The following is a 7,337-nucleotide window of genomic DNA, read 5'->3' on the forward strand; positions in this document are numbered from 1 at the left end:
ATCTTTAAAAAAGTATGGATTTTAATATCCTGTTTATCTTTCAAAATAATGAAAATTAAAATCTCCCCAGAGGGTTGAAAAGTCCCATGGGCCCAATTTGAAGAAGGGAACTTCATGAATGAATGAACACATCTGATGTTCTGACATGAGAAACAACCCCATAAAAACACTCTTTTTTTGTGTAAAAGCATGACGTTTTTTGAGAAATGTCAAACAAAAAACCAGCATTTTTTTGTCCCTTTAAAATGTAAGATAATAAAAATAATACATATAATGTGATCAAATAATGGCAGTTTTTCATGAGTATATAATAATAAGTAATTAAAATTATTAAATTATTTTTTTAAATTTTTTTATAAAAGCATGAAGTTTTTTGAGAAATTTTATAAAAAAATGTCAAACAAAAAAAAAATTGCTTTTTTTTTTTGGCCCTTTAAAATGTAAGGACTTTAATGTCATGTTCACCTTTAAAGGTAATAAAAAATATCTTAAATGTGATAAAATAATGCCAGTATACATTTGCATGATGTAAGTTATGAGGAAAAAGGGCCTTCAAATGGGTTTAAAAATATAAATGTTTAAGACTGAAATTGTTTGCAAAAAATGTAAAATAAAAAAACATAAAAAAATCCCAAAATATCTTTAAAAAAGTATGGATTTTAATGTCCTGTTTAGCTTTCAAAATAATCCAAATTAAAATCTCCCCAGAGGGTTAAAAAGTCCCATGGGCCCAATTTGAAGAAGGGAATTTCATGAATGAATGAACACATCTGATGTTCTGAGATGAGAAACGACCCCATAAAAACACAGTTTTCTTTCGTAAAAGCATGACGTTTTTTGAGAAATGTTTGTAAAAAATGTCAAACAAAGAAAAAGCCTTTTTTTTTGGCCCTTTAAAATGTAAGGACTTTAATATCATGTGCACCTTTAAATATAATAAAAATAATCTTAAATGTGATCAAATAATGGCATGATGTAAGTTATGAGGAAAAAGGGCCTTCAAATGGGTTTAAAAATAGAAATGTTTAGGACTGAAATTGTTTGAAAAATGTTTGCAAAACATTTTTTTTGTCCCTTTAAAATGTAAGATAAAAAAATAATACAAATAATCTTAAATGTGATCAAATAATGGCAGTTTTTCATGAGTATATAATAATAAATAATTAAAATAATCTTAATTTGTAATTATTATTTTTTTTAAGCATTAAGTTTTTTGAGAAATTGTATTAAAAAATGTCAAACAACAAAAAAGCCTTTTATTTTTGGCCCTTTAAAATGTAAGATAATAAAAATAATACAAATAATCTTAAATGTGATCAAATAATGGCAGTTTTTCATGAGTATACAATAATAAATAATTAAGATAATCTTAATTTGTAATTATTATTTTTTTAAGCATTAAGTTTTTTGAGAAATTGTATTAAAAAATGTCAAACAACAAAAAAGCCTTTTATTTTTGGCCCTTTAAAATGTAAGATAATAAAAATAATACAAATAATCTTAAATGTGATCAAATAATGGCAGATTTTCATGAGTATATAATAATAAATAATTAAAATAATCTTAATTTCTAAAAATTTTTTTTTAAAAAGCATGAAGTTTTTTGAGAAATTCTATTAAAAAATGTCAAACAAAACAATATGCCTTTTTTTGGCCCTTTAAAATGTAAGGACTTTAATGTCATTTTCACCTTTAAAGATAATAAAAAATATCTTAAATTTGATAAAATAATGGCAGTATACATTTGCATGATGTAAATTATGAGGAAAAAGGGCCTTCAAATGGGTTTAAAAGTAGAAATGTTTAGGACTGAAAAATGTTTGCAAAAAATGTAAAACAAAAAAAATTACAAATAAATTCCCAAACTATCTTTAAAAAAGTATGGATTTTAATATCCTGTTTAGCTTTCAAAATAATGAAAATTAAAATCTCCCCAGAGGGTTGAAAAGTCCCATGGGCCCAATTTGAAGAAGGGAATTTCATGAATGAATGAACACATCTGATGTCCTGACATGAGAAACAACCCCATAAAAACACTCTTTTTTTGTGTAAAAGCATGACGTTTTTTGAGAAATGTCAAACAAAAAAACAGCATTTTTTTGTCCCTTTAAAATGTAAGATAATAAAAATAATACATATAATGTGATCATATAATGGCAGTTTTTCATGAGTATATAATAATAAGTAATTAAAATTATAAAATAATTTTTTAAATTTTATTTATAAAAGCATGAAGTTTTTTGAGAAATTTTATAAAAAAATGTCAAACAAAAAAAAAATTGCTTTTTTTTTTTGGCCCTTTAAAATGTAAGGACTTTAATGTCATGTTCACCTTTAAAGATAATAAAACATATCTTCATCATCAGCCGTTGTCAGTCCACTGCTGGACGAAAGCCTCAGCATGTTTCTGCCATAGTGAACGATCTCTAGCTGCTCCCTGCCACTGCACTGTTCCCCAATATTTGTCTATTTCATCTCGCTATCCATGGAGACCCATCCATGGGTCTCCATGATGTCATTAGGGAAGTCCATCTATTATCTGTTCTCCTACTGATATGTCCAGCCCACTTCCACTTACTTAATTTGATAGTTCTCATAATGTCTTGGACTTGCGTTTGTTTTCTCACCCAATGGGTGAAAAATATCTTAAATGTGATCAAATAATGGCAGTATAAATTTGCATGATGTATGTTATGAGGAAAAAGAGCCTTCAAATCGGTTTAAAAAATAGAAATGTTTAAGACTAAAAAAGGTTTGCAAAAAATTTAAAATAATAATAATAATAATTCTCAAAATATTATTAAAAAAGTATGGATTTAAATGTCCTTTTTAGCTTTCAAAATAATCCAAATTAAAACATCCCCAGAGGGTTAAAAAGTCCCATGGGCCCAATTTCAAGAAGGGAATTTTATGAATGAATGAACACATCTGATGTTCTGAGATGAGAAACAACCCCATAAAAACACTAATTTTAATTTAAAAAAATACTTTATAAAAATAAAAATAAATTATTGCATGCAGACTTGCTCTTTTAAACATGATTTTGCTCCAACCAAACCCATTATTTCACCTTCCAATTCTCATTATACTTTTATTTTGAAAAACGCTACAACAGCACATATTTCCGGGCAGTTTCTCAGTATGTCCGAAAAGGAGTCGGAAGTAGTTTAAAGGCAAACTTTTTTTTTTTTTTTTTTTTTATGAATACGGAATTAAAAGTTTCTTTTCGAGGTTGAAAAGTAGCAAACGTGCATAAAATGGATGGAGAGAGGAAAAAAAAGACGCGTGAGATTACCGGGGTGACGGTGCCGGTCTGGACGGACATGTTCCCATCCGTTCCCAGCACGACGGTGGTCTGACTCAGCGCCGTCCAGCCGGTGTTGTTCTGCTCGACCTGCGGCGGCGGCGGCGGCGGCGCGTCCCCGCGGGCCAAAACGCTCGAATCCTTCCGAAAGGCCGCATTGGCCGCGGGGGGAGCTGCCGGCGCGGCGTGCTTGAACGTCCCGTACGCCCGGTTGGCGGCGTCCGCCTCTCCCGCTTTACTTTCCGTGCTGGGGCAAAAAGTCTGGCCGCCGTCGGCGCGCGGCCCCGGCGCCGGCGCGTGGTGCTGGTGCACGTGAGGGGGCGTGTCGTCGGCCTTGGCGGGTCCGTCCGGTTGCTTGGCCGCCATTTCTCCCTGCTCGTCCTGGAACGTGCAAGCGTGGGGGGTGTGAGGGGGAAAAGTGCGTCTTTTTGTAACATTTTCATGCAGCGTGGCTTTTTTTTTTTTTTTTTTTTTTTTTTTAAATATGCGTTAGCGCGTGGATTCTTTAATTTTACGGCCCATTTCCCACCCAATATTTTTTTTTTTTTTTTTTTTAATGAGCAATAGACAAGCTGCTGCGGGGCTCCGCGGCGTGTCTTTCCCGGGGAAAGCGCGCAGCAGCACCGGCGTGACCAGTGGGGCTGCTTGACCCCGGAGCTCAAACGGGAGGAAAAAAGGGTCTAAAAACAGAAAAATGACGTCATTGTATTGTTTTTGTTTTGTTTTTTTTTAAGCAGCAAAACAAGCCCGTGTCAGGAAAATAAAGAATGTGTGTGGAAATGTGCAGAAAAGTCGAGTTAGAGCCGTGCGTAAAAGTGTAAAAAGAAGCTTGGCGAGGGATAAAAAAGGAAAAAAGCGTGACTTACCATCATGCAGAGCTCTGCAAACGGCGAGGAAGTGCTGCTGCTGCTCCTGCGTGAGGGTGGGAAAAAAAGATGAGGAGAAGGTGAGCGCGCGGAGTGGGTCGTGGTGTGTGTGCGCACTGCTTTTCTTCCGGTGGCCCCCGTGCGTCAGTGCGCGGCAAGGTGCCCTTGGCGGGACGTTTTCTTGATAACTTTGATCAATCTTTTTTTTTTTTTTTTTAAAGGGACGAGGGTGAGAGGCAAGTGTGCACGTGCGTGGAAGAGCTTACGCGTGGGTGTGTTTTTATGCACGATGCAAGAGCGCAACGCCTGACGTGGACTTTTTTAAATTTATTTTCTTTAATGTATTATTATTTTTTGCGCAAACCCACGCGCGTGCACAAATGCCAGCTGACGATTTTTTTTTATTTTTGTATTATATATTTTTTTTTTGGCGGGAACATTTTTGACAGGTCATGTGACACGACTGCTGTGCATGCGCAAATTTAACGAAACGGCAGCATGGCCTCCGAAAAAAAGTTATGTTTAAACACACACATCAAACATTAAAGTATGTATATATATATTACACTGATCGAGTTTTGTGTTCAAGTGTGTGTGTGTAAGTGTGTGAGTGTGTGAGTGTGTGTGCGTGTGTGTGTGTCCCTCAAATACTGCATTGCGCATGTTCTCCCTTGAAACAGGAAATGCTATTTAGGAAATTTCTGCATGAAAACAAAATAGTATTGAATTCACAAAAGTCACCATTCTTCCTTTTAGATGGTTAAATGTGACTTTAAAAAAAGCATTTTGTTTATATTTGGCAATTTTTGGTATGCATTTAGGGCGGGGGGGGGGGGGGGGTGTATTCAAAGTGTGGCCCGGGGGCCAATTGCGGCCCACAGTTCGATTTTTGTCGGCCTTGCGGCGTCTTGTAAGAATAAAATCAAAACAACAGTAAAAAATTTAGAAAAAAGAGCAAAACAATTGTAATGTAATGAAAAAAAGTGGAAATTGTATATACTAATAACTAATAATAATAATATGTTTGATCCCCTTTAACACAAAGCCAACACAAAATGTCGTCTTTAAATAAAAACATGTGTTTGTAGATTTCTTATTTATTTACAAAATAAAATCAAAAATTTGGCCGCCGCATTTTTTTGGCATGTTTTTGCTTTCCAGTATGTGGCCCCTGGTGGAAAATGTTTGGATTTAATCTGCATTATGATACTGGCTCAAATGTCCATACTGTGAAAAAAAAAAAAAGTGCATTATTAATGTGCATTTTTGAATGAAAACAAACATTCCAAGCATTTAATTCACAAAAAGTCACAATTCTTCCCTATAAAGGATTGAATGTAACTTTAAAACAAGCGTTTTGTTTATTTTGTACTTTTCAAAACTATACGACTTGTGTCCTGCTGCCCTATGGCAACAAAATGTTGGTATACATTTAGGCGGGGGGGGGGGTGTGTGTGTGTGTGTGTGTGTGTGTGTGTGTGGGGGGGGGGGGGGGGGGGGTGTCCAAAGTGTGGCCGGGGGCCAATCGCGGCCCACAGTTCGATTTTTTTCGGGCTTGCGGCGACTTGTAAAAATAAAATTAAAACAGTAAGACTAAAAAAAATTGTAATGTAATGAAAAAAGTGGAAATTGTATATACTAATAACTAATAATAATAATAATATGTTTGATCCCCTTTAACACAAAGCCGACACCATATTTCGTCTTTAAATATGTAAATATCTGTATGTAGATTTTTTTTAAATGTATTTACAAAATAAAAGCGCATCAAAATGGCCGACGCATGTTTTGGCTTTTCTGTGTTTGGCCCCAAATGGAAAAAGTTTGGATGATAAAGCATCCTTTTAATCTGCACTATTGATACTGATTAAAATGTCCATACTGTAAAAAAAAAATATATATATATATATATATATATATATATATATATATATATATATATATATATATATATATATATATATATATATATATTTTTTTTTTTTTAATTTTTATTTTATATTAATGTGCAAAGCAGTTTCTAATGGTTAAAAATAAGCATTTATTTATTATTTCTCGAGTGCAATTTAGGAAAGTTACTTTTTAAATGTTGTTTGAATATAGTATTGCATAAATTATTGTTGAGTCAGCATATCTATAAAAACAACAATCCAAACAATATTGTTTAGTTTTGGATGTTAGAAAACATTTTTTTTGTTTTGTTGCTATAATGCAAAAAACCTCAAAAAACAATTAAAAAAAACGGTTCCTGGGCCACATTTTGGACACCCTTAGAGTAAACACATGTCAATACATTGCAAAACATTTTCAAAAATAATAAAACTAATTTAAATAAGTTATTTATAATGGAGTTAATATTTCTGGGGGACCAAAATGCTTTTATTTAAAGTTATTTTTTAAAGTTTTGTTTAAAAAACAGCAGTAGTTTCCAGTTAATATATGAACATATTTGTGTTTCAAACTACTATTAAAGGTGCGTAAAAAGACAAATATTCCCTCCAACTAAAATAAAAAGATAATTATTGGTCTCAGATTCATACCCTAACTTACCTGAAGCCTGCAAAGTCTCCGATTCTCCTCTCTTTCTTTATTCTGGAAAACATTTTGTCGGTATAAAATGCAAAGCACAAGTTTCCGCTCGTAAATTTCCTGAACCGATCAGCCTGTGTTGTTTCCTTCCTGCCACGACGGGGTGAATCACGTGACCCTCCGGCAATGACGTGTCCCCCTCGTGTTCAGTGTTACATCATACGAAAGAAAGCATCAAAACGAAGTGACGTTGGAGTTTGTTTTGTTTCCGTTTTAGCCTAAAGCAACACAAACGTCTTTAATGGGCTCTTGTTTATTATGCACGCTGGTAATTACATTGTCAGCTGAGGATAATTATAATTGATTGGTGCCGCTTTGGTGATCGGTTTATGTTTTGGTGCGGAAAAGTAGACGAATGCAATGTTGCGAAATCGGCCCCATCTTTAAGAGAGAGGGGGTTGCCGCTCTTAAATTGCTGTTAATTAAGGATAATGAATGGATCACTCCACTGTAGCGTGGCTGATAAGCGGCAGCATCCATCCAAGGCGCCTGGGAAGCAGTGATTCAGGAGTGGAGGTCACCCAGGAGCCCACGACTCCCATCATCACCATCATCATCATCACCATCATCATCACTCT

The 7,337-nt window shown here is 34.4% G+C and overlaps 1 protein-coding gene across 1 annotated transcript in view; it reads right to left on the bottom strand.

Annotated features, from left to right (window-relative positions):
- The window catches only part of slc6a5 (solute carrier family 6 member 5), a 65,904-nt gene extending 58,978 nt beyond the window's left edge, over nt 1-6,926 (bottom strand). The window contains 3 exon segments of the mRNA XM_062033378.1: nt 3,296-3,685; nt 4,171-4,216; nt 6,721-6,926. Of these exon segments, the coding sequence (XP_061889362.1) occupies nt 3,296-3,685; nt 4,171-4,216; nt 6,721-6,773 (489 nt within the window). The 5' untranslated portion in view covers nt 6,774-6,926.
- Nucleotides 6,927-7,337: the final 411 nt, after the last annotated feature.

This window comes from Entelurus aequoreus, linkage group LG02 (assembly GCF_033978785.1).
Source record: "Entelurus aequoreus isolate RoL-2023_Sb linkage group LG02, RoL_Eaeq_v1.1, whole genome shotgun sequence".
NCBI lineage: Eukaryota > Metazoa > Chordata > Actinopteri > Syngnathiformes > Syngnathidae > Entelurus > Entelurus aequoreus.